This window comes from Mobula hypostoma, chromosome 5 (genome assembly GCF_963921235.1).
Source record: "Mobula hypostoma chromosome 5, sMobHyp1.1, whole genome shotgun sequence".
Taxonomy (NCBI): domain Eukaryota; kingdom Metazoa; phylum Chordata; class Chondrichthyes; order Myliobatiformes; family Myliobatidae; genus Mobula; species Mobula hypostoma.
This window is the reverse complement of record NC_086101.1, coordinates 84053378-84080594: the sequence shown is the minus strand read 5'-3', so window position 1 is coordinate 84080594 and position 27217 is coordinate 84053378. Positions and strand designations below refer to the sequence as shown.

Sequence of the window (27217 nt, the reverse complement as noted above, 5' to 3'; positions counted from 1 at the left end):
TAAGCAATAGACAGCTATGCATCATCCATGATATTTACCAGACACCCTATTCACTATCTCTGAGCCAGAGCCCTGGTTTTCAGTGACCTTGTGTACCCTGCTTGAACTGTCTCAGTACTGATAAGCAGAGGCCCAATGAGTCAGGTCTGTCTATGAGACCACAGGAATGGAATGTATTCATAGCCCATAATACTTCATCTATTCTCAATCTTGCAATGTCATATGTTACTGTTCTCCATTTTTAAACTATCTGCTTGTGCATTTCTACATTTCTGATTTGCAATATTGTCTTCTCTCTAACTTCATCTAAGAGTCTGTCAAACTAGATGTTAGTTATGATTTGGGAAATCTGTACCACTTTGAACAGATACCTTGAGCCAATACTTTTTCGGTGCTACTTGGATGACACTTCAATCATAATATCAAATAATTATCAAAAAGCCCAACACCACAGGGTTGGAAATGTGTACCCATGAATAAGAATGTCTGGAAGTTTAGAAAGTTAGGAAGTGTAGTGGCAACGAGGGTAAAGTTTTTAATAAAAATATTTACTGTGCTTCCACTATGCAAGACAAATCACAATGATTGAAATCGTCTAAATACTTAATAAAATAACAATAAAGTGCATTTCCAGAAACAGGTGAAAATAATGCATTCAGGTCTTTTCCCAAGTGCCTTTATTTCCCAGTGTGATAGCTAATTAAGACAACTGTTCAATGAGTTAACTTGGCTCAGTTGGTATCATTTTTCTCTTTTAGGCAGAAGTTTGTGTATCCAATCATCTCTAGCACTTAAGCACATGAATCTAGCCTGACAGCTCAGTTTTGTTAACTGAATCTCTGTTGCATTGTTGCTACTGCAGTCTTCTGGGTATAATATTCAGAGTGAAGCCTTAACTTTCCATTGAAGAGGTTGTAAATATCTCATGAAACTAATTGAAGAACCAAGAGTTCTTCCTAAATTTTAAATTACATATATCCCTTAACACCAGCAAATTGGTATTGGTTTGCTATAGTCACATGTACCAAGATACAGGTAAAAGGTTAGATTAGATTCACCTTTATTGTCATTGTGCCGAGTACAGATACAAAGCCAATAAAATGCATTTAGCATCTGACCAGAAATGCAAAGGATAGTGTTATTTACAAAATACCTATAAATAAAAAATACAGCACACAAATATAGAAGTACTGAGACAGTACAATATGGATGCAATACTGCTTAGTACTGTGATGAGAGGTTCAGCAATGTCACAGCCTAGGGAAGAAGCTGTTCCCGTGCCTGCTGGTGCGGGAGCGGAGGCTCCTGTAGCGCCTACCAGATGGGAGGAGAGTATAAAGTCCATGGTTAGGGTGAGATGCATCCCTGATAATGCTCTTCGCCCTGCCCAGGCAGCGTTTATGGTAGATGTTCTCAATGGTGGGCAATTGGGTGCCGATAATCCACTGGGCAGTTTTTACCTCATGCTGGAGAAAAAGCTCTTAAGCCAGAGAGGATAACTTCACTCACCCCAACATTGAACTGATTCGACAAATTATGGATTAATTTTCAAGGACTCTATAACTCATGTTCTCAATATTATTTATTGCATATTTATTTATGTATTTGTGTATCTGCACAACTTATCATTTTTTAATATATTGGTTGTTTGTTCATCTTTGTTTTTCATTCCCTGCTTTTAATATGATGGCCCTCTTGTAAATTGCGGGCTAAGGTTTTGATCTGCAATCCTTAATTTTGAACCTCATTCCCAAACTTGGTGTTGCAGTGTTGGTGTAGATGGGTTGGGAATGAGGAGATGTGGGAGAGCCCCTTGGGCTGGATACTGCTGATACCAGCCCATACTTTGTGTATGTTGTATAAGGAGGAAGACTTATTCCCTCTTAATCATCAGGCTCTTGAACCAGAGGGGATAACTTTACTCAACTTCACTTGCCCCATCGCTGAACTGCTCCCACAACCTGTGGACTCACTTTCAAAGACTCTCCCACTCATTTTCTTGATATTTATTCTTATTTATTCATTATTTTTATTTTGTGATTTTGTATTCTTAATTTGTATTCACATTTTGTTATCTTTTGCACATTGGTTGTTTGTCCGTTCTGTTGGGTGCAGTTTTTCATTGATTCTATGGTATTTCTTTGTATTTACTGTGAATGCTCACAAGAAAATGAGTCTCAGGGTAGTATATGCTGAGAAATATGTACTTTGATAATAAATTAATAAATGTACTTTGAACTTTTGCCTTGCATACTGTTCATACAGATCAAAACATTACACAGTACATTGAGCTAGAATAAGGAAACACAATAAAAATACAGAATCAACTATAAACACTACTGAAAAGGTGCAGTGCAGATAAACAATAAAATGCAAGATCATAACAAGGTAAATTGTGAAGACAACTTATCATATAAGAGGTCCATCCAAGAATCTGATAACAGTGGGATAGAAGAAGGCCTTGATCCTGGTGGTACGTGCTTTCACCTTTTGTACCTTCTGCCCAATGGCTGCTTTGCTGAGGCATAGAGGAAAGGCAAGCTATCATGGCGTGCTGAGCTGTTTTCACAACTCTCTGTAGTTTCTTGCAGCCGTGTGTAGAGTAGTTGCCATACAAAGCCAGTATGCATCCAAACAGAATGCTCTCTTTGTTACACACATCAAAGTTGCTGGTGAACGCAGCAGGCCAGGCAGCATCTCTAAGAAGAGGTACAGTCGATGTTTCGGGCCGAGACCCTTTGTCAGGACTAACTGAAAGAAGAGCTAGTAAGAGATTTGAAAGTGGGAGGGGGAGGGGGAGATCCAAAATGATAGGAGAAGACAGGAGGGGGAGGGATGGAGCCAAGAGCTGGACAGTTCATTGGCAAAAGGGATATGAAAGGAGGCTGTGGATAGACATATCAGAGTGGGAATGGGACGTGGAATTAAAATGTGCGACCACTGGGAGATCCATCTTACTCTGGTGGACAGAGCGTAGGTGTTCAGCGAAACGATCTCTCAGTCTGCGTCGGGTCTCGCCAATATATAGAAGGCCACATCGGGAGCACCGGACGCAGTATATCTCCCCAGCTGACTCACAGGTGAAGTGTCGCCTCACCTGGAAGGACTGTCTGGGGCCCTGAATGGTGGTAAGGGAGGAAGTGTAAGGGCATGTGTAGCACTTGTTCCGCTTACAAGGATAAGTGCCAGGAGGGAGATCGGTGGGGAGGGATGGGGGGAGACAAATGGACAAGTGAGTCGCGTAGGGAGCGATCCCTGCGGAAACAGAAGGGGCGGAGGGAATTCCCATTCTGATATGTCTATCCACGGCCTCTTCTACTGTAAAGATGAAGCCACACTCAGGTTGGAGGAACAACACTTTATGGTCCATCTGGGTAGCCTCCAACCTGATGGCATGAACATTGACTTCTCAAACTTCCGCTAATGCCCCTTGTACCCCATCCGTTATTTATTTATACACACACATTCTGTTTCTCTCTCTCCTTTTTCTCCCTCTGTCCCTCTGACTATACCCCTTGCCCATCCCCTGGGTTCCCCCCCTCCCCCTTTTCCTTCTCCCTGGGCCTCCTGTCCCATGATCCTCTCATATCCCTTTTGCCAATCACCTGTCCAGCTCTTGGCTCCATCCCTCCCTCTCCTGTCTTCTCCTATCATTTTGGATCTCCCCCTCCCCCTCCCACTTTCAAATCTCTTACCAGCTCTTCCTTCAGTTAGTCCTGAAGAATGGTCTTGGCCCGAAACGTCAACTGTACCTCTTCCTAGAGATGCTGCCTGGCCTGCTGTGTTCACCAGCAACTTTGATGTGTGTTGCTTGAATTTCCAGCTTCTGCAGATTTCCTCATGTTTGCTCTCTATGTTGATTATATAAAAAAAACTGTTAAGGGTCAATGGGGATTTGCCAGACTTCTTCAGCCACCTGAGGAAGTAGAGGTTCTGCTGAGCTTGCTCGGCAGTAACATCAACATGGTTGGACTAGGACAGTTTATTAACAAAGTTCACAGCTGGGAACTTTAAGTTCCCAACCCAGTTAACCTGTATTTGATTTCGTTTGAAATTTAAGGTTCGTCAAAGTTTTTTGTTGAAATATCCATTGCTTCTGAACAACTTGAACTATCAACTTCCATTTCAAATATTCCCAGTGAATTGGCCTCTACTGTTGTCTGTGGCAATGAATTCTACAGATTCACTACCCTCTGTCTAAAGTAATTCTTCCTCATCACTTTCCTGAAGGGACTTTCTAGTATTCTGAGGCTGTGCCCTTTTGTTTTAGACTCCCGACTATAGGAAACATGCTTTCCACATCTATGCTATCTAGGCCATTCAATATTCATTAGTTTTCAATGAGATCCCTCCTCGTTCTTCTAAACTCCAGTGAGTACAGGTCCAGAGCATTCAAATACTCCTCATACATTAACCCTTTCATTCCTGGGATCATTCTTGTGAACCTCTTCTGGACCCTCTCCAATGCTAGCAATATCCTTTCTTAGGTAAGGGACCTAAAACCGCTCATAATACTCCAAGTGCTGTCAGACCAATATCTCATAAAGCTTCAGCATTACATGTTTGTTTTTGTATTCTAGTGTTCTCAAAATGAATGCTAGTATTGCATTTGCCTTCTTGACCATTGACTCAACCTGCAAGTTAACCTTTAGGGAATCCTGTATGACTCCCAATTCCATTTGCAGCTCCAATTTGTGAAGTTATTTATTTATTTATATTATTTTATTGATAATAGGCCCAGCAACCCCCAAATTAACTCTAAACTAATCACAGGACAATTTACAATGACCACTTAACCCACTGATGGTTACGTCTTTGGATTGTGGGAGGAAACTGGAGCACCCAAAGAATGCCACGCATTCCACAGAGCGGATGTGTAGACCCTTGGGGTTTTCCTTAATCCTGTCCACCATGGCCTTCTCATGGCCCCTTCTGGCTTTCCTAACTTCATTCCTAAACTCCTTCCTGTTAGCTTGACAATCTTCTAGTTTCGTATCATTACCTAGTTTTTTATACCTTTCGTAAGCTCTTCTTTTCTTCTTGACGAGATTTACAACCGCCTTTGTGCACCACGGATCCTGTACTCTACCATCCTTTCCATGTCTCATTGGAACATACCTACTCAGAACCCCACGCAAATATCCCCTGAACATTTGCCACATTTCTTTGGTACATTTCCCTGAGAACATCTGTTTCCAATTTATGTTGCCTGACTGTTAGTTTGTGTTTTGCATCTTGGCCCCAGAGGAATGCTGTTTCATTTGTCCGTATTGCTGTGCATGGTTGAATAACAATTAAACGAACTTGAACTTGGTACTATCTAATAATAAAATGAACCATATCCTCACATGTAATTTTCCAGTATTTCATAATATAGTTAAGACTTAACAGCAAGAAACTAATGGGTAATCATATAGTTCAGCTGAAACTTATGGGGCAGCATGGTAGTATAGCAGTTAGCACAATGCTTTAGAGCACCAACGGCTCGGGTTCAGTTCTGCCACTGCCTGTAACAAGTTTGTACAATCTCCCCATAAATGCATGGATTTCCTCCAGTTTACTTCCACAGTCCACTAAGATGTACTGGTTAGTAAGTTAATAGAGCATTGTAAATTGTCCCGTGATTAGGCTAGGATTAAATCGGGGGATTGCTGGGCAGCACAGCTCGGAGGGCTGGAAGAGTCAGTTCCATGCAGTATCTCAAAAATTAAATAAATAAATAAATAAATAATGAAGAATCTATTTTTCCTGGATTGTAAAGAACAAAAAATAATTTTGCTCATAATGGTATGAAAATCAAATGTGTGGGATTGCTTAAATGCACACAAATTCAGAAAATTTGCCAAAGAATAAATTAATACTATTGATTTTTAAAAAGAAGTGATATGGCATTTTATTTAAACCAATGCAGATGAAAGCTATTGTAAACATATTGTTCAAATGGAAAGTCAAAGGACATTAGAACTGAATTGACATATCAATTTCAAAGACTTTTCCTCTCACTTTCAGATCATTAAAGCAGTAGATGAAATGTGGAGCAATGATTAATTTTAGCTAATCAAGGTCATTTTAAGGTATCAGCTTCACATCCTGCCAAAATAACCATGGCTTGCTAAAACGTATCATGACCATTACAGTATGCTATACCATTATCACATTTATTATTGCTCAATTAGATTGGTCCTTAAAATTCCATAAAAGGTAGAACTTCCTCACTTAACATATTTATTATGATCCTGATTCACATTCAACAGAGCATCGTGTTCATCTCCCACTCATTCTAATCCTGATTCATCTCAAATACTGCTTAATGGAGGTTCTCGTTAATTTTGTTCATAGAATATGAAATTTTCATTAAAACAGAATGTTCTGAGCATCAGTAACCAAATATTATATTATGTCTTAATGTAGTTTCTAATGTTCTGTGGGTACAAAGTAAATGCAGTGAATGGGAAAGAAACTGCCTTGACATTGGGATTGATAGTACCAAGATTATTGCTGACAAAATCATTTCTTCTGTTAAAGGTACATTACTTGGCATTAGTGAAACTAATTGTGGTAGTGACGCTGTTGTGAAGTAGTTTTATTCAATACTTCAAAAGCAGGAACTATTAGTTATGGTTCATGATGCTTGAAATGGTGGCTATCTGACCACATGAGTGAATCAGTCTGTTGGGCTGGCTGACACCTCATACAACAAGATGGAGTGTCATAACTTGGCATATCATTCTGCAGTGCTATTATTAGTTTAGGAGCTCAAGAATTTTGAAATCGCATCCAAAATAAATGGAAGGATAGCTCCAATCAGTACGTGAAAATAAGCAGCAACTTAGTGTCTGAATCATCTCTTCACATTCAATAAAGAGTGAATAATGTTCACTTTTTATACAGAGATTTCATATATGGTCCTGAGATCTGTAAACAACTTTACCTGAGAAGCTATTTCAGCTCAGGGCATTCTGGAGTTCAGAGTTCAATTCCGGCGCCATTTGTATGTCCTCCCCAAAGAGCACGTGCATTTCCCCCGGGTGCTCTGGCTTCTTCCCACGGTCTTAAGATGTACCAGGTAGGTTAATTGGTCATTGTAAATTGTCCTGTCATTAAGTTATGGTTAATCGGGGTTGTCAGGGGTTTTTGGGGTGGTGCAGCTCGAAGGGCCTGAAGGGCCAATTATGCAGAGTAACCCTAAATAAACAAATAAGGAGAATTAAATTGGGTGAAATCCTACCTTTGAAAATTTTGTTACAAAGCTGTATCTGAAATTTGGCAAATCCGTAAATTAAATGGGAACATTAACAAGGTATGCGCAAGACTTTAAACCACAACTTTAATTCAATACTGTTTAACGCTTAACCTTAATGAACTCATGGAGATCTTTGCAGCTGGACAGTCAGAAGAACAACTAATTTGTTCCTACTCCCATAGAAAGCCAAATGTGAGAGGAGCTTGCTTATAGCAAAGAAGTAACTGTCAGTGTAGATGAATAGAAGGCATGTATTTTTTCAGGAACACAGAGGGCAGAGTTGTTCCAGTTTATTTTTAAAGGATAAATGTCTTCCTGCTTTGGAAGTGTAAATATTCTCCTGTGGTAACTTGTCTTATTTAAACTTTAATTATTATCTAATCAAGATAAAATACTGTTAAATGTGTTTCACCAGCAGTAATATAACAATGTGGAAAAAAACAATCACTCTTACCTTTATAACCTTTAAAAGAGCATTTCTTCTTTGGACGCAGCCTAGCAGGGTGTACGTTTGTTTTATTAACACCTTTGTTTAACGCTAACGTGGTACCTTGCATTAGTACAAAAACAAATTAAAACAGATCTTCAGAATTATGTGCAGGATGATGAGTTGGTCATACTTCCTGCACTAATTCATCTGTAATACAATTGTCCAAAGGAGGGAGCCAAATCATTCAATTCAAATATAAACATTTATTTATTTAAATGTGTGTTTTATGGACAAATGATTCATTTTGAATTTAGCGGTCACTTAAATTCATAAGATCCTGTTTGTAATTTTGAAATCTCCACCAGGCCATCCTTTGTAAATCAAGGAACCTGACAGAGAAAATATCAAGGAACTTGTTTATCATAAATGGAGCATCATGTTTTGTTATTTTCTACTCTATTCCTGTAGTGCATATCAAGTTCAAGTTTAATTGTCATTCAACCATATACAAGAAAACAGCCAAATGGAACAGCGTGCCTCTGGGGCCAAGGTGCAAAACTCAGTACAACAGTCACACATAGCTCATATATATATGTTGTTATGATAGCAGAACACATACAGTTAGAAAAAAATAATATAAAAATAATAATAATACAGCCCAAGTCCCTGAGTGCGTGGCCTGTTGATTGATAGTACATGGGTGTTGTCTCTCAGCCATGTTTCTGCAACAGTTCCTGATCCTGTGCAAGTACAGCCACAGACTAGCACAATTCAGCTTTTTAGGAAGGAACACTGGAGCATAGCACCAACAAGAGGGGACACCCACCAAACCACTACAGAATCCAGTGGCACACAACGAGCTCTGGCATCTCTTTCGCCAGCGACCCTGAGGCAGACGGGCCTTGTCAGTACAGCAAGTGAGTCGATGCAGCTGCCCCACTATCAGTCTCTCCAATGAACCAGTGAGTTGGACTCGCAGTATTCTGCTTTACCAATGTCCAATGGGGTCTTGTGATCACAAGGAAAACGCCCAAGCCAGTCATTTCACCATATGTTTGACCGCACACTATCTTCATGCCCTCTTCTTCCCTAGATGGACGAAGCAAGCTGCATACCGGGTGCACAGCAAATCCAGCTCCACCACTATCCAACAGCTCGCTGGTAGGGTAGCACTGCCATACCTGATGTTCTTAATACCCCAGCAGTGTCTTGTGAAACATAAAAAAAGAACATAAAGGTTGAACAATTGCAGCTTTGGTTGGCCTCTGACAGGCCACAGCATCTGACTGTGCTGTCATCATACCAGCCATGAAGAAAAATTGCTTTAAGACTTTGTCACCCTTTTAAAGATTGTGACTCTCTGGGTTTGCATGTTTCAAAGACTGTCTGTTCAGAGTCCTTGAGTAAATACTGTGCAATTTAAGAATCACATGTATCAGTCCTTACCTCTTGCCATAACAGCTAAAACTCAAAATATGACCCAAAATCTGGCTGCCATTTTCTAATTTCAAAGATAAGCAAAGTCTTGTTAAGGCATGAACCAGATTAGCAGCTGACGGTAGCAAACCAGAAACTGCCATTTTTTCCAGGTGTACAGTTTATTTGTGTATCAAGTGGAATCATTCTTCAGATCAATAGGAGTTAAAAGTCCTCTTCACAACTAATGTAAGTTGCAAGAGTCAAAACAAAATCTGGAGTAAAATTGGACTCAACTTGGTGTGCACCTTAGGCACTTGTCTGCAACAGAGAATGCACATTGTAGTTCTGGCTATTGGGTCTGCTTTCTATTTTGTGCAGTGTTTAGAAAATAGTCTATGCCTTTGCTCCTTCTACCAAAATACATAGCCTTACACTTCCTGACACTGTATTCCATCAAAATTCCAGGTGCAAAAATAACAGGGTTGTTATCTTGGGTGACTAACTTCTCTAATATTGACTGGCACCTGATTAGTTCCAAGGGTTTAGGTGGGGCAGAGTTTGTTAAGTTTGTCCAGGATGGATTCCTGTCACAGTATGTGGACAGGCCGACTAGGGGCAATGCCATACTAGATCTAGTACTAGGTAATGAACCGGGTCAGGTCACAGATCTCTCAGTGGGTGAGCATCTGGGGGACAGTGACCACCGCTCCCTGGCCTTTAGCATTACCATGGAAAAGGATAGAATCAGAGAGGACAGGAAAATTTTTAATTGGGGAAGGGCAAATTATGAGGCTATAAGGCTAGAACTTGCGGATATGAATTGGGATGATGTTTTTGCAAGGAAATGTACTATGGAAATACCGTCAATGTTTAGAGATCTCTTGCAGGATGTTAGGGATAAATTTGTCCCAGTGAGGAAGATAAAGAATGGTAGGGTGAAGGAACCATGGGTGACAAGTGAGGTGGAAAATCGAGTCAGGTGGAAGAAGGCAGCATTCATGAGGTTTAGGAAGCAAGGATCAGATGGGTCTATTGAGGAATATAGGTAAGCAAGAAAGGAGCTTAGGAAGGGGCTGAGAAGAGCAAGAAGGGGGCATGAGAAGGTCTTGGCGAGTAGGGTAAAGGAAAACCCCAAGGCATTCTTCAATTATGTGAAGAAAAAAAAGATGACAGGAGTGAAAGTAGGACCGATTAGAGATAAAGGTGGGAAGATGTGCCTGGAGGCTGTGGAAGTGAGCGAGGTCCTCAATGAATACTTCTCTTCTGTATTCACCAATGAGAGGGAACTTGATGATGATGAGGACAATATGAGTGAGGTTGATTTTCTGGACCATGTTGATATTAAGGGAGAGGAGATGTTAGAGTTGTTAAAATACATTAGGACGGATAAGTCCCTGGGGCCTGACGGAATATTCCCCAGGCTGCTCAACAAGGCAAGGGAAGAGATTGCTGAGCCTCTGGCTAGGATCTTCATGTCCTCGTTGTCCACAGGAATGGTACCAGAGGACTGGAGGGAGGTGAATGTTGTCTCCTTGTTCAAAAAATTCATAGGGATAGTCTGGGTAATTATAGACCAGTGAGCCTTACGTCTGTGGTGGGAAAGCTGTTGGAAAAGATTCTTAGAGACAGGATCTCTGGGCATTTAGAGAATCATGGTCTGATCAGAGATAGTCAGCATGGCTTTGTGAAGGGCAGATCGTGTCTAATAAGCCTGATAGAGTTCTTTGAGGAGGTGACCGGGCATATAGATGAGGGTAGTGCAGTGGATGTGATCTATATGGATTTTAGTAAGGCATTGACAAGGTTTCACATGGTAGGCTTATTCAGAAAGTCAGAAGGCATGGGATCCAGGGAAGTTTGGCCAGGTGGATTCAGAATTGGCTTGCCTGCAGAAGGCAGAGGGTCGTGGTGGAGGGAGTACATTCAGATTGGAGTCCCACAAGAATCTGTTCTGGAACCTCTACTTCTCATGATTTTTATTAACGACCTGGATGTGGGGGTAGAAGGGTGGGTTGGCAAGTTTGCAGACGACACAAAGGTTGGTGGTGTTTTAGATAGTGTAGAGGATTGTCAGAGATTGCAGAGAGACATTGGGAGGATGCGGAAGTGGGCTGAGAAGTGGCAGATGGAGTTCAACCCGGAGAAGTGTGAGGTGGTACACTTTGGAAGGACAAACTCCAAGGCAGAGTACAAAGTAAATGGCAGGATACTTGCTAGTGTGGAGGAGCAGAGGGATCTGGGGGTACATGTCCACAGATCCCTGAAAGTTCCCTCATAGGTGGAAAGGGTAGTTAAGAAAGCTTCTGGGGTGTTAGCTTTCATAAGTCGAGGGATAGAGTTTAAGAGTCGCGATGTAGTGATGCAGCTCTATAAAACTCTGGTTAGGCCACACTTGGAGTATTGTGTCCTGTTCTGGTTGCCTCACTATAGGAAGGATGTGGAAGCATTGGAAAGGGTACAGAGGAGATTTACCAGGATGCTGCCTGGTTTAGAGAGTATGCATTATGATCAGAGATTAAGCGAGCTCGGGCTTTACTCTTTGGAGAGAAGGAGGATGAGAGGAGACATGATAGAGGTGTGCAAGATAATAAGAGGAATAGATAGAGTGGATAGCCAGCGTCTCTTCCCCAGGGCACCGCTGCTCAATACAAGAGGACATGGCTTTAAGGTAAGGGGTGGGAAGTTCAAGGGGGATATTAGAGGAAGGTTTTTTACTCAGGGAGTGGTTGGTGCGTGGAATGCACTGCCTGAGTCAGTCGTGGAGGCAGATACACTAGTGAAGTCTAAGAGACTACTAGACAGGTATATGGAGGAATTTAAGGTGGGGGCTTATATTGGAGGCAGGGTTTGAGGGTTGGCACAATATTGTGGGCCAAAGGGCCTGTACTGTGCTGTACTATTCTATGTTCTATGTTCTATCTGTCACAATTTTGCCCATTTTCCTTATCTGTCTTACTGCAGACTCACTGATTCCTCAACACTGCCACCTCTCCTCCACCTATCCTCATATTGTCTGCAAACTTGGTCAGAAAGTCATCAATTCTATCATCCTAATCATGACATATAACATGAAAAGAAGCCGTTCAAACACCGACTCCTGCAGAATACCGCTAGTCATCGGCAGCCAACCAGAAAAGGCCCCCTTTTTTCCCATTCTTTACCTCCCGTCAGTCAGCCAATCTTCTATCCATGTGAGATTTCCTTTAATACCATGGGTTCTTATCTACTTTAGTACCCTCATGTGCAGCACATTGTCAAGGCCTTCTGAAAATTCAAGTAAGTAACATCCACTGACTGTCTATCAAGGAATTCTGATTCTGCCTACTTTATCTTGTGCTTCCAAGTACCTTGAAATCTCTTCATTAATATTGGAGTCCAACATCTTCTCAACCACTAGAGTCAGGCTAACTGGCTTTTAATTTCCTGGCTTTTCCCTTCTTGAAGAGAAGACTGACATTTGCAATTTTCCTGTCCTCTGGAACCATTCCAGAATCTGTTGATTCTTAAAAGATCACTACCAATGCTTCCACAATCTCTTTAGCTACTTCTTGCAGAACCATGGGGTGTTGTCCATCTTGTCCAGGTGACTTATCACCCTTCAGACCTTTCAGCTTCCCAAGCCGCTTATCCTTAGTAATAGCAACGGCACTCACTCTACCCCCTGACTCTCTTGAATTTCTCGTATTCTGCTGGTGTCTTCCACGGTGAAGACTGACACAAAATACTCAGTAAGTTTGTCTCACATTTCCTTGTCCCTTCATTACTACCTCTCTGAAGTCATTTTCCAGTAGTCCTATATCCAGTCTCGCTTCTCTTTTACTCTTTATATTATTGAAAACATTTTTGGTATCCTCTTTGATATTATTGGCTAGCTTACCCTTATATTTCATCTTTTTTCTTCTTATGGTTTTTTTTTAGTTCCCTTCTGTTGGTTTTCAAAAGCTTCCATATCACCTAGTTTCTCACTAAGTTTTGCTATATTTTATGCCCACTCTTTTGCTTTTATGCTCTTTTTGACTTCCCTTCTCAGCCACAGTTGCCTCATCCTGCCTTTAGAATACTTCCTTTCCTTTGGGATATATCTATGCAGCACTTTCCAAATTGCTCCCACAACTGCAGCCATTTCTGTTCTGCGCTCATCCCTCCCAGTATTCTCTTCTAATCAACTTTGACCAGTGCTCCTTTCATTCCTCCGTAGTTCCCTTTACTCCACTGTAATACTGATACATCTGAGTTTAGCTTTTCCTTCTCAAACTGCAGGGTGAATTCTATTATATTATGATCACTACCTCCTAAGGGTTCCTTTAGCTTAAACTCCTTAATCAAATCTGGTTAATTACACACCTAATCCAGAATTGCCTTTTTCCTAGTGATCACAACCAAACATTGCTCTTAAAACCCATCTCATAAGCATTCTACATTTTTTTCTCTTGAGATCCAGCACCAACCTCATGTTTCCCAACTACCTGCATATTGGAATCCCCTATGACTATTGTAAAATTCTTCTTTTTACATACCTTTTCTATCTCCCATTGCAATTTGTACCCCACATCTTGGCTACTATTCAGAGTCCTGTATATAACCACCATTACGGTATTTTATTATTCTTGCAGTTTCTTAACTCTACCCACAACAATTCTGCATTATATGATCATGGTTCCCCAAAAGTGGTGTTAATACTTTTTAATACATGGAACAGTACAGCAAAAGCCTACAATATTGTGCCAAATTAATTAAACACCTAACTAAAGTAATGCTTTCTGCCTGGCCCTTTATTAAATGCATAATCATGTGACTATCTGAGAGCTTCTTAAGCAGTTCTATCATATTTACCTTCACCACTACCCCTGGCTGTGCATTTCAGGTACCCACCGTATTCTGCATTAAATAAACTTGCCCAGCATGTCACCCTCTCATCTTAAATGCATGCCCCCTAGTTTAAATATTTCAACCCTGAGGACAAGATACTCATAGTCTACTCTATCTATGCCTCTCATAATTTTGTGACGTTCTATCAGATCTCCTCTCAGCCTCTTCTGTACTTGAGAGAAGAATCCAAATTTGCCCTACCTCTTCTTTTAGCACATGACCTCTAATACATCCAATTGAATCTCTTTCTGCACACTCTCCAAAGCCTCTACATTCTTCCAAAAAGGAGGCCACAGGATTTGAATGTGACATTCCTAATGTGACCTTGCCCTAATCAGAGTTTTATAAATTTACAACATATCTTCTGACTCTAAAACTTTGTACCTCAATTAAAAAACACATGCATGTCATGTGTCTTCTTTATAACTCTAGCAACTTCTGCAGCCTCTTTCAGGGAGCTATCCTCTTGGAACCCAGGACCCCTCTCCTCATCTGCACAGTTAAGAATCTTGCACTTCCACTTACAGTTGATCTCCACAAATGCAGATCAAACTCCATCTACCATTTCTCCACCTCAATGTGCAGCTGATATACAGTATATATATCCCATTAACTTCTTCACCAATCCTCTACTCTCTACTCCAGCCACAAGCACCACCAATCTGTCACCATGAGTTGTTCATGCTTGTTGCACCTTTGGAGTTTTCAATTCCTCCCTGTGGTCGCATGGGTTTCCTCTGGGTGCTTTTGTTTCCCATCACGTCTGAAAGATATACAGGTCGGTAGATTAACTGTCCCTAGTGTGTGTCTGAGAGACAGAATCTGGGGGGAATAAAAACTGATTAATGTAGGATTAGTATAAATGGATGTTTGAGGATCAGTGCAGATTCAGTGGGCCAATATTTCTGTTTCCACATTGTACTTATTTCTCAATGAATCTCTGAAACTGCTTTATTCAATACTCTTGGGCAGTAAGCAATGTGCCCAGGGAAAGTATGATGCAATAATTTAATCTATTTAGAAAAACACTGAGACAATTCGGTTGGAAGTTGTTCACGTAGCATTGATATGTTCCTCCATCTCTTTTTTCAGACTTGGGTATTTACCAGTAGGATAGTAGGATACTTATTAAATACTGGTTAATTTTTAGTGGTAACCATTACACAGCTTCCATATGCTCCAAAAATATGGTCTTCATATTGTATAATAATGACCATTTAATCCAAGTATTTTACGTTCCTCAGAAGTTGAAATACTTAACTCCGTAAGTTTTTATTTCTTTCCCAACTTTTGAATTAGTGTAATTAATATAATGTATGTTAAATACAGAAGGACTAGAAGAATTGGCACCAAAACTGATGTCTTGAATCAAATACTTCAAAACAAATTAAAAGACAAATTTCAGTCCAGCATTATCTCTAGGCAAATACACATTCTCAATAGAATTTAATAACTGACTATTTTCATTTTAAGTAATAGTATGTTTCTCAGCCTATATTCCATTGAAGAATTGTATTTGAAAGAGCAGGATAGATATTTTTGGAGTGTTTTCTGTAATACTTTTGTGAATCATAACTTCTTAAAGAAGTAGTCCTGAGCAATGCCTCTTCAAATCACCCCTCAACATTCTTTAGTCGAAGAAGAATTACCTTAGATTCTCTAGTCTTTGGTAGTTAGACTTCCATCCCAACACCAGTGAAATGGATTCTCTGTTGGCCGAAGTAGGTTAAATGTTTTCTAGTGAAGGTCTCGTTTCTGTAATTCTCTGGAGCATCACTTCCACAACCTGACTTAATAGCCTGACTTGCCACTAAAAGCTGTAGTTCCTTTGTGCCCAGAGGAAGAGCAGAGGCGTCTCTCGATTTTCTAGAATAAAACCCTCAGAATTTGGCAATGCTACTCTAGTACTGGTTTATTCAGCCCATTCAGTCAATGGAAGAATTAATTATGGAAAGGATAACTATTTAAATCTATTTAATCATTTGCAATCGCTCTCCAGGATTGTTAAGCACACTCACTTTGGTTTCTAAATGGCTGAGGTGAGAATTTTTTGATGACAGCTCTGACACTCAGTAAGCCTGGGGTGCGTTGGTTCTTACTGGACATCACCAAACAGATTCTAGGGGCAAAGCTGCACCCACTCCAGCTAAAAATGGGTTCAAGAGAAGGTGATCAGAGAGCTCTCATGGCTCATTGATCAGAGAAAGATCTGAGACAGTGAAATGGAGATCAATTAGAATTCGCTCCATCATAGAAAAGTAACTGAGCTACATATGTCTACTCATATCAAGGGGGAAACTATATGAACATTTGATCAGTGTTTATTTTAATTATGATCTGTTAGAAGACCCTGTGTATATATTGATTTTAAATGTCTGTAATAAAGTATGCAAGAGTCTAAATCAAATTTTAAACAATTACTCTATGGAGCAAACATTGCTGTCTAATTCTATTTCTGACCCACTTTTATGCAATTATTCTTTAATTTACGCAACACTAGGGTTTTATGTTACATGAGTTTATGCTTTCTTGGGTCATATTTGGGTATTGTTACTAATGCACTCCCTGTGGCTTTGAACGACTCATTCTAATCCCGTTGAAGTACAGTATATTCAGATGTTTCCGAAGAGAATGGTAATTGGTAATGCATGAGTATGGAAGGAGCTGGGTGGCAGGATTTGCAAAGAGAGTGATAGGATTAAGGAATGAGCTACTAGAGGAGGTGGAAAAGGCAGGCGTAATTATGTTTAAAAGAAATATTTGGACAGATACATGAATAGGAAAGGTTTAGAGGATTGTGGGCCAAACTCAGACAATGGGATTAGTTTAGATCAACATCTTGGTCAGCAGGGATTGTTTCTGTGTTCAATGATTCCATGAGTGGGCCATAATTTGCTACCAGAGTGATGGTAATGTAAAAATAGTGTACTGTGATTTTGTCTCAATTGATGCAGCACCTTTGGGTGCAGTGTTAAACTTTAAAATCCTATTCTGATACACCCCAGCATAAATTTAATTGCAGTGACTTCTCAGCATAGTGTCAGTTGCATTGTTAAAACACGAAAGTTGGAAGCCTATATTTGAGTGATAAACATGAAGTACACTCACCCACAAAAAGTGGAGTATTCTCCTTTCAAGTGTATATGATAAAAAAAATTAATTGCTTTCAAAATGTTTCTGGTGCTTAAAAATAACTATTAAAAGTATCAAACCTCAATCCTTAAGGTACTTACTGCAGATGAAATTTAAATCTAACCCCAAACTGTAAATTTAATTTGTCTTTATTTTTCCTTTGTCTATATTCTTGTCATATTCCTGCATGATTCTGATTTCTGTGAATGTACTTAATTTGGCATTAGATTCACTAGTTTTGCAGTTCGTTTTTAATCATTATACTGCCACAATTTATCGGTGTGATTGATTATGGAGATATTTTACTTTATTCGATTAATTTACAGATAGAGCACGGAGTAGGTCCTTCAGGCCCTTTGAGACATGTCGCCCCAGCAACTCCTAATAAACCTAACAGAATCATGGGACAATTTACAATGACCAGCTTGCCTACCCGGTACAGCTTTGGACTATGGGAGGAAACTGCAGCACCCGGAGGAAACCCACACATTGCACAGGAAGGACATAGAAAGATTCCTTAGACTCCTTACAGAAAGGCACCGGAATTGATCTCCAAACTCCAGAATGCCCCGAACTGTAATAGTGTTGTGCTAATTGCTACGCTATTATGGCGCCATATAAATGTAGATATATATATATAGCTATTAATTTGACCAATTAGAATGAGGACAATGAGTAATGTACTTAGTGCCCTGCCTCTACACAGCACATGAGGTTCAAATGGTCATATGCTTATTAGCTTTACATGGTTATCATATTGCAAGATGGTAATTGATGAGCTGCATCATTATGGAGTGGCCTGGTAAGATCAGGTTCCTGTTTTATGAGTTATTACCGGGATGGCTACAGGAAGAGAGGCACCGATTGGGATTTCGGCATCAGTCTGTGCAGGAATTAAATTTGGATCTGAGGAGATCTGTGAGGATGAGTGTCATTGTGATAAGAGTTCATGGAGTGCATAACTGGTGAAGAATTTCACCCAGCATTTGTAAAACATTGTGCGGCACAATAACATCTAAAGCCCAGGTTCTTGCATCATCTGTTTCAGTTCTGAAATACTTTGTTTGTTGTATTGCTATCACTTCACAATTAACAGCAGTCATTTCCATTTACATTGCACAAAAACGTAATCCAAGACTGGAGCGTCAACAGCAGCAAGATATTGAGGCTAAACCTTAGAAGGAGATGTTGGGATTGATGACCAAACCTGATCAAAAAGGGATTTTAAGGAGGGTCCTGAATGTCTCTCACAGAGAGAATGTCTAGTAGAACAGCAATCAGAACATCTGACTTTGCTAGCTGAAGACTCGGAAGTCGAGGTGGAACAATTACATGTGCAGGAGTCCAGTTATAGGATAGTTTTTACAGAATCAGGTTTAAATATTGCTGGCATACATCATGAAATTTATCAAATTGATTATATTTTTGGAGGAGATATGTACAGGTACAGGTGTGACGATGGAATGAGTTGCGAATTATAATAAGAATTATCACATTAAGGACTTGTTTAAACAGAAGACAGCCATTCAACAATCACAGGGGAAATAGCAAGTTGAATTTGGTTTAAATAAGGATGTGGGGAGCAGAATTCTGAGTGATCTTAGATTTGGAAAGAGTAGAAGATGACATTTAAAGGGTGATGCTCTAAATATCTTTTGCAGAAAATGATCTATTCATGATTTTGGTACTGGCAAGTAGTACCATATATTGCTGGAAAGAGAAACAAAGTTAACATTTCGGGTGCTAGCTCCAACCTGAAACATTAGCCCTGGTTCTATTTCTGCACATATTCCCTGACCTACTAAGTGTTGCCAACGCTTTCCCTTTCTCTTGCAGATTTCTAGCATGTGAGTTTGTTTTGTTTTCCTCAACAATGTGCTTAGTTTCACAACAGTATTAATAGAAGTTATTCTTTGGTAAAGAACTAGCTTCTTTGTTTATTTAATCATTTCTATGTCACCTATTATGAATTCAGCCCAGGTTTTAAAATTAATTTTCTCAGCTTTTACTTCATGCACGAGGAACCTCAAACTGTCACAAGATTGTCCAATTTGTATTTTGTTTAGAGTAATTAGCTATTCTGTTGTTTCATAGCAATTCTGTTATTCTATGATACCTTACAGAGTCATAGAAAAGTACAGCACAGAAACAGGCCCTTCAGCTTACTTAATCCATGCCAAATGATTTAAACTGCCTACACCCACTGACCTGCATCGTGACCATAGCACTCCATACCCCTACTATCTATGTACCTATCCAAACTTCCCTTAAACATTGAAATTTAACTAGCAACGCCACTTCTGCTGGCAGCTCATTCCACACTCTCACGACCCTTTGTGTGAAGAAGCTTCCCCTCATGTTCCCCTTAAACTTTTCACCTTTCACCCTTAACCCATGACCTCTGGTTGTAGTCCCATCCAACCTCAGTGGAAAAGGCCTGCTTGCAGTTACCCTATCTATATTCCTATCATAATCATAGCTGATGTGATAAGAATTATTGTTTTATGCTTTAATAGAATAGAGTTCAAATTTACTTCATGTTAAATAAACAGCACTTACATAAGCATTTTGAAATATCACAAACTTGAATCATTATTTTTCAATGCAAACGTTCAATTTACTGAAATGCCCACATATTTGAAAGAGATTTTATAAGTGTGTAGGCAGTAAAATATGATAGAAACAGAAACCAATTAAAAGTGACTTTAACCAATTTGGAAATAATAGTTTTATCAAATCACCTGCTATTTAGTTACATTGCTCAGTACTCCAACAATAATTACAATGCAGATTAAAGTATTTATTAATATCTATTCAGTTGGTGATGACATTGCTGCTGATTCAGAGTGACAATTGAAAATGCCAGAGAAATCGGATAACTTAGCAACAGAATCAGAAAAAAAAATCCAGCATCATTAAAGCTATTGTCCTTTGATTGATTCAAGTTGTGTGTTTGTATTTTATAACAGATCGTGTATTTGGCTGCCACCTTGCTGTCCTCTGCAAGCGTGAGGGAACTACTGTTCCAAAATTTGTGAAACGTTGCATCGAGACTGTGGAAAAAAGAGGTAGGCTTCTGTTTATCATTGCTTGTTTGCAACTTTCAATAGAATTGCTTACTAATGACACTATCAAATTTCCTGACTGTGTGAGGTTATCCTGAGGTAACTTGTGATATTATGGGAAGATTTATTCTACTCTTCTTTGCACTGTACTCAATAGTCACTTAGAGTATTTTCCCTGCACCAGGATTCAGGACATTTGCCAAAGTGAAGGAAAGGGAGCTAGCAATGATATGATGACAGTTTATATGAAGTATAAACATTTGTCCACAATAGACAATGAGCAGGCACTATTAAAATGTTAGACAAGCACTTTAGCTCACTAATCCCACAGGGCTGCTGGATGATTTGGAGGGTGGGTGATATTTTTTCTGGCACTACTCATTAGCTCATCTGCCTGTGAACTCTAACTTGTCAATAACAATAACTTTAATATCTTTCATTAAGTTTTAACTAAGCTCTGTTAATAAGTTGCCTTTGGTTCAATCTGGCAACTGTACTTCATCACAATCACTTTATGTCAGCAAAGAACACCGTGAATACAATTGCTTGGAGGAACTACTCAGAGCTAATTCTGAGTCTGTTCATGCAGCAGAAACAAAATGTTATTTACCCAGCACATGCATAGCAACTATCCAAGGTGAATCAGAGATTCGCATCAGGTGATATGCACTGAAAAGCCTGGATATTAAAGATTTATTCTTGTATGCAATTAAAATAAAATAGTTATAAAGTGTTATAGCTAGCATCAGACGTAATAATTTTTTGTGTATCACCATTCAGTGAAATCTGTGTTCAGTACTTGTAATGTGCTGGTGCACATTGGCACCATTTGTATTATCGACACTGATTATAATGTACAACAGTCTGCAGGTCGTGCACGAGATACTACTTGAATATGGTGTTGTGGGGAAACCTTACTTGGAAGTTTAAGGGAGTATTAGATGATTCCCTTACTAATTATTTACTGGGGACAAAAAAGATAAAGGTCAGAAATTCCTTCAGGCCCATTTTTCATCTTAAATTAGCCAGAATATACAGAACCTTAAATAAATCTGTTTCAGCTGTGGACAACCCCAGGACCAATCTCAGCTTTATAAAACTGTCTATGATTAACTTTGGAAGTGGTTTCAGAATTTTTTCAAAATTCTTTACTCCCAGAAGACTATGGGTGCTTAGCTGGTGAATATAGTGAAACTAGAGCTTGATCTGGACACCAGTGGACTGCCATAAGATATTGTGATTAGCTAGGAATAGAACTGCAGAATCAACCATAACATTGAATGATTGAGTAAGCCAGAAGAGTTGAGTAGATTATCCTTGCCTCAACTTCCTGTGTTTTTAATGCTCTTAGCTACTAGTGGACACCAGTCTTATAACTTCTTCGTAGTCACAACAATGTCAGTATCTGCAACAAGACTGTCACACTGGTGATAGAGTTCCAGTCAAGACTTACTTTTCTCTAATTTATGTCATTTGGCAATATTTGTAAATGAGTAAAAAATAAAATTTATGGACAATATAATTTGGTTTCTCAATATCAACTTGGCTGATATGCTAATACTCCTCACTTAGAAGTCAAGTAATCTTCAGTCTGTGAGTCAAAAACACAGGGATTAATTAGAAATCTTCAAAATTTGACAACAGTGAAGGTGGGGAAACAGTTAAGCCCTCCAATGAAAAGGAATGAAGTTGCTTTTAAATAGCAGAATTGCTTGCTGAAGGGATCACCAAAGGTAAATATTCATTTCACCAGGAGTCTGACTTATCTTGCAAATTCTGGTGACACCAAGTATATTGGCACTAATTAAAATTGGGCAATCATGTCCCTTTGTCAATGGTGATATCCTTCAAATGAGATATGCATCCAGGACCATAAGGATGAAACAGATCCCTTGGCATTGATTAATCAAAACAAGCGAGTTCTCCTAATATCCAATATTCCTGTCCAAAAGCAGATTAACTTGTCACTCATTTCATTTGATGTTGTAAGTACCTTACTGGTGCATTTACCTTCATAACAAGAGCAACTACACTTCAATAATAATTCCTTGACTGTGAAGCTCTTTAATACTGTCTTGAGAATCTGAAGACTAATCATTTCATAGATTATTTCCTTTTGATACTGGGGAAGCTGTGAAATGTACAAGCCTTCTATTTCATTATACACACAGAATTGCAGATGATGTGATTCCAGGTAGATGTTTAGCTCGACTACAGTTTTCAGCTTCAGAAATAAACTTGTCATTAGCAAATACAACAGCTCGCAATTGGTATATTATCTTGACATAGACAGCTTTCCACATCATTTTACAGTGGGGAGAAGGTCAGAAAAAAATGGACTGAAAAAACTACCCCTCAACCGATGAGAAGAGGCTACAACTGCAATCGAGACAGATTTTGAAAATAAAGGTTGTCAATTTAGGAAGGAATTTCAAAGGGTTGAGTTAAGGCAGCTAACGGTCTAAAACAATTTGACATGAATGCTTCCAGCTCCTTTCCCTCAGCAGAATAAAGATAGAGTTCCTGGTCCTTGCCTTCACTCGAGCAGTCCCTGCATTCAGCAGATCATTCTCTGCCCTTCTTATATTTCTGCTATTTCCACCACTAGGCATACCTTCTCCTCTCTCCCCCTTTCAGCATTTTACAGGAACTGTTCCCTCTGGGCCTCCCCGGTATGCTTTTCCATTTACACCAACCACCACCCACCTTCTCATGTCGCTTCTCATTTAAACCACAAACTTTGCGGTATTTGTTCTTTTACTTTTATCCCACTGTCCAGGGAGCCAAAAAGTCTATCAGGTGAATCTGTGGTCATTTGCCCTTCTTCTAATCTTGTATACTGCATGTGGTGTTCACAATGTGCTCTGCTGTACAGTGGAAGAAACCAATTGCACATTGGGTGAATGTTTTGCAGATCATTTGTATTCATTCTGCAGGAGTGACCCAAGGCTTCCTGTTGTCTGTCACATTAATTCTCCACCCTACTCTCACTCTGATCAGACAGTCTCTGGCCTTCTGTTACAGTTCATGCATTATGTGCCTTGTCATATAACGTAGGCAATAATGACCATGATTGTACTCGGCAAATTTTTCCACTGAAAGGGTTTGCCATTGCCTTCTTCTGGGCAGTGTCTTCACAAGACAGGTGACCCCTGTCATTATTGATACCCTTCAGAGATTGTTTGTGTGGTGTCAGTGGTCACATAACCAGGACTTGTGATATGCACCTGTTGCTCATACGAACATCTACCACTTGCTCCCATGGTTTCATGTGGTCCGGATTCAGGGGTGGAGGGGAGGTTCATGGGGGAGGCTAAGCAGGTGCTACACCTTTCCCAGTGGTGATCAGCATTCTAATAGAGGGAAGCAGTACCTTACATCTCCTTTCATGGAGACGTATCTCCACCCCACTACTCTGCTACTATATGTACAATGAAACCCAAGGCATGCTTGAGGAACAGCACATGATCTTCCCTCTGGTCACTTGGCAGCTTTCTGAACTGAATTGTGATTTCTGCTGCTTTCAATAACTTGATTTATACCTGCATCAGTTGTCTGTCTGCAATAATAATTTTGCTTGTTTATTTTCCCCTTTTTTTCCCTCGAGGAGTGGAAGATCGGTTGGTAATATCTTCTTGCCTGGCATTTTGCACCTTACTCTTAATTTTGTCAATCTGACTCTATAACTGTTCTAATGTATTTATTACTCAGATCACCTTGTTTACAAAGTATCTCCATGGTCACTCCAGTTGTATCCAGTCCCACTGCCCCACTCTCCCTGCAGTTAATAAGCTCCTTTTGTCTCCTTCCTGTTCTGAAACATTAGCTCTGTTACTCTTCCCACTGGTGTGACCTGACCTGCTGGTATTTCCAGAATTTTCGATTTCTAATATAGCCACTCAGTAAACCTTCCACTAGAGTCTTTGAATTTAAACTTTCATGCTCTTCTGAGTCCTTACCAACTATTGTCAGCAATGCCATTTGCTACATTGGATTCTTTGTGATACGGGGAGAACATTCTCCACAGTAAGGAGTGGAAATATCTTTCCTATCTGAAATGCTCAATCATACATACAGCCTTTTCACAATTGTCATATTCTGGAACTATCTCTTTCTGGGTTTTCAAAAACTCAGTGGGGAACTTATCAAAACACTTTTGGGTCAGAATTCAAAGGGCTAATCTCTGTATGGGTTTATAAACGCTTCATTTTCAGTTCCTTGCACTGGCTTCATGGAATTATAATGAGAACGTCATGGGGACTGGTATTCTCACCATATTTGGATAAACTTGAACATGAATCACAAGTTATGAATGCAATTTTTTGGGCTTTTTGAAGAAAATATAGGCATTCTTTATCGTCATTCTGGTGACTGAAAGCTGTCTTTGCAGATCCGGAATGTAGAGACAGTTCGTTTTTAACTTTGATGCTTCAACAGGAAAATTTTTTTATTACATTTTTTTCTGCAAATTGAAATTGACCCAGTAAACATTGTCATTTTGATGAGAAAATGCTTTCAAAATTGAGGCGAATGTTTATTTTCTTATACCGATACACAAATGTTGTTTTGGAAGGCATTTATTAAGATGCAGAATTCATCAGGTTGGACTAAATTAACGAAGAAAGCTAAAACAGCCCCACAATTTTAAGAATGTATTTGGAGTTGGCATTCATAAAAGAAAGCTTTTCTTCAGTTAGTGCATTCTCATGGAGAATAGTAAAATGTAAGGCAATACACATTTACTGCACTCGGTATCCATTCTGGCAAGTTTTAAAACGAAGAATAGTCATCATAAATTTTTTTTATTTATTTATGTCAAATTGTACTAGCTTGTTTTTCTTTTACTGTCCAATGTAAATATTAGTTTCCTTGAAAGGATGCAATATTTTGCATTTTTCTTACACTGATAGAGTTAAATGACTGAACATTTTTGGTGTACTTTTTCAGTGCTTTTCTCCGCCAACTGTATCAACTCGCTGAGCAAGTAGAGGGGGGAGGTATCTCATTTTGATTTCACTGTAAGTCACCAAATGAGGTGAGAGTTACAACGATGCAAGGAACTTGTCATAATGAGTCACAGAAAAGCTGAAGTTTTCAAAGTGTATCAGTATTTTCAGGCATAGACCAAAAACACAACAAATTCAAAAATTTCATAGAGAATGCTTCAGTTAAAATTTGTTTTCAAGTCTTGAATTTTGCTTTGGAGCTTGGATGCTCTGAACGTGGATATTCACAATACCTGATTATTTTTTATTTGAGATACAGTGCAGAGTAGGCCCTGCTGTCCCTTCAAGCGATGCCACCCAGAAAACCCCAATTTGATCCTAACCTAATCAAGGGACAATTTACAATGACCAATTAACCTACTAACGTCTTTGGACTGTGGGAGGAAACCCACATGGTCACGGGGAGAATGTACAAACTCCTTACCGGCTGTGGCGTGAATAGAACCCCGGTTGCTGGTACTGTAAAGCGTTGTGCGAACCACTATGCAACCGTGCCGCCTACAATTTGTTATTGGAGTAAATCCAGCGTGGAACGTCCCTTCAGTATCCACTTCCAATCCTGACAGTGTCACAAATACCTCCTGTCTGTGCCAAGATAAGTGGATATTAAGCAAGAAACTTGGCTTTGACTTAACTTTGAAACACAAAAAAAAGCCTTAATTTAAATCAGTTTGTGTTTAGATTTCCTACAATAGAGTTCCATTGAAAATATATGTCGCATATGGTCCAAATGAATTACATTCTGTAACATTTTCTGTTATCTACTGAACATGTATATAATTTGTCCTGACTCAGTTTCATTATGCTATGACCAATGAAAATGTAAAATTAGAGCATAACCACAAGAGATTCTGCAGATGCTGGAAATCCAGAACAACACAAACAAAATGCTGGGGGAACACAGCGGATCTGGCAGCATCTATGAAAAGAACAAACAGTTGATGTTTTGGGCCAAGACCCTTGTTCAGAACTGAGAAGGAAATTAGAGCATACCGTACCTATGAAAATTCTTTAATATATATGGTATTTTGGAGATCAGGTATTGATTATATTGATTGTTGAGGTTAAACCGAGGGTTCATTCAGAGCTGATGTCCTAGGATGGAAATCTAAAGTTGAGGGCCCTAATATCTCAAAGCTTTGTAAACTATGGCGCAGCAAGTAAGGGGAAAATGCATGAGAACAAAACTGGAGAAAGGCAAGATTCCTCCAGGGGGTGAGGGGGAAAAAAGATTTTAGGGATATGGAATGGTAAGGCCATGAAGAGATTAGAAAAGAAAGATGTGAAATTTTAAACTGAGGTATTGAATGACAATCTTAATTGTCACTCCTTTAAGATTGGGGCAGGCACAGTAGTGTACCAGTTAGCATAACACTATTATAGTGTCTGAAACCCTGGCTTAATTCCACTGTTGTCCTTAACCTGTAACCACTTGGGTTTCCACTGTGTGCCTCACTTTCTTCCACAGTCCAAAGATGTACAGGTTAGTAGGCCAGTTGGTCACATGGGTGTAAATGAGTAGCGTGGATTCATTGAGCGAAAAGGGCTGTAATCAGGTTGTATCTCTGAATGAACATAGAGCACGGAAGGAACAGGCCCTTCAGATGAATGGCTAACTAATCTAATCCCTTATGCTTACAAAATGTCCAGATCCCTCCATTTTCCTCACATTCACATGCCAATCTAAATGTATCTAAAAAGTCCTTAATGATCAGCATTCAGAACCACCCTAGGCAGGGCATTCCAGGCACCCACCACTCTCTCTGTAAAAAAAATTGCCTTAAAATTTTCCTTTAAAATTACCTCCTCGCACTTTAAATAAATTCCCACTGGCACTAGACATTTCAAACCTGGGAAAATGATACTGTCTGTCTATTTATGCCTCTCATACTCTTTAATTGAAATCCCTTCAGCTTCTGCCACTCCAGAGAAAGCAACCCAAGTTTGTCCAGCCTCTAGTTATAATGCAACACACACCCTCTAAACCACGCAACATCCAGGGAAACCTCCTCTACGCACTTTCCAGAGCCTCGACATCCTTCCTGTAAAGGGG

General features: G+C 39.6%; 1 protein-coding gene across 2 annotated transcripts in view; it reads left to right on the top strand.

Moving 5' to 3' along the window:
* Window positions 1-27217, top strand: part of arhgap15 (Rho GTPase activating protein 15) — a 731418-nt gene that overhangs the window by 473798 nt on the left and 230403 nt on the right. For both annotated transcript variants that reach the window (XM_063048621.1, XM_063048622.1), the window contains exon 11: window positions 20063-20161. In XM_063048621.1, coding sequence (XP_062904691.1) covers window positions 20063-20161 — 99 coding nt within the window. The remainder of the gene's footprint in view (window positions 1-20062; window positions 20162-27217) is intronic.